Source organism: Entamoeba dispar, genomic scaffold, assembly GCF_000209125.1.
Source record: "Entamoeba dispar SAW760 scf_1105229463217 genomic scaffold, whole genome shotgun sequence".
NCBI classification, from domain to species: domain Eukaryota; phylum Evosea; order Mastigamoebida; family Endamoebidae; genus Entamoeba; species Entamoeba dispar.
Window position 1 is genome coordinate 1 of NW_001855582.1, and position 1,084 is coordinate 1,084.

Sequence of the window (1,084 nt, forward strand, 5' to 3'; positions counted from 1 at the left end):
GGTTATTAATAATCAATTATATTCTACAAATTATCACTAATAATAGTATTTGATGTAAAGAAACGTATTCTTTTCAATGTAATTGAATTTTGATTTTCTACACATGGAAAATACTTAGAAACATCACAATACGAATTAGGTTCCTTCATATAAATGACATTAATATCTTTAGAGAATGAACAATTTAATTGGTCATCAACAGAAAAAGCAGAAGGACAATTAAAAATGATAGTTGAATCTAATGGGATGTAAACAGATGTAGTGAGTATCCGATAATCAAATGTATTTATTTCATCACTTTCTAATGAACAAGAAAAGATGTAATGGTGTTGATCTGTTATTCCAATTCCCATATATGATGGTGCTTTTGATATATAACAACCAAAACAATTATCCTCATCATCTTCTGCAACAAAATAAACATCTCGTTCTCTTTTGATGTAATTAAATATTGTTTTAGATGTTAATAAACTATTATTTGAATCATACAAAGTTAATACTTCTTTATTAGAGAGAATATTAACAATTCTCTCTGCTCTATCTTTTTCATCAGTATAATGTAGATATTGTGGTTGGTTAAACGAAATAACTTTCATTGAGTTAATATTGTTTAATAAATTACTGATGTTTAAATATTCATTTCTTTCAAAAATGATGTTTAATAATAAACAAGAAACAAAATAATCAAAATATAAGAATAAAAGATTGAACAATAAGAATTTAGTAATTGTTGAAAATTATTAATGACAGATGATATTATGAGTATACAATTTTATTTTAACATCATTTTAGAAAGTAATAATGATATATAATTAATATAATAAAAAGTAATATTTAGTGATTAATAGTATTTAATGTTAAATAACAATTGTTATGTATTTTCAATTATCAATTTATTATTACATCACATTCATTGAAATTTAATGAAATTCTAACAAACAAATAATAAAATATTATGAATAAAATGATATTTAAATTATGTATTTTCTATAAATGTTTTAGTAAAAAGTTATGAAAAAATGAATAAAGAAAAATGAAGAGAAAGAATGATATAAAAGAGTGAAATTATGAAGTAGAAGAAGAT

General features: G+C 21.4%; 1 protein-coding gene across 1 annotated transcript, besides 2 other annotated features; it reads right to left on the bottom strand.

The window, feature by feature from the left end:
• Positions 1 to 23: 23 nt before the first annotated feature.
• EDI_091370 (uncharacterized protein) lies at positions 24 to 596 on the bottom strand (the record flags this gene model as incomplete). The annotated part of the gene is made up of 1 exon (XM_001740814.1): positions 24 to 596. The coding sequence occupies one exon, from the start codon at positions 594 to 596 to the stop codon at positions 24 to 26; it is 573 nt and encodes a 190-aa protein (XP_001740866.1).
• Positions 597 to 796: 200 nt separating this feature from the next.
• Positions 797 to 995: a sequence feature (AT_rich).
• Positions 996 to 1,016: 21 nt separating this feature from the next.
• Positions 1,017 to 1,084: part of a microsatellite that runs on past the window's edge.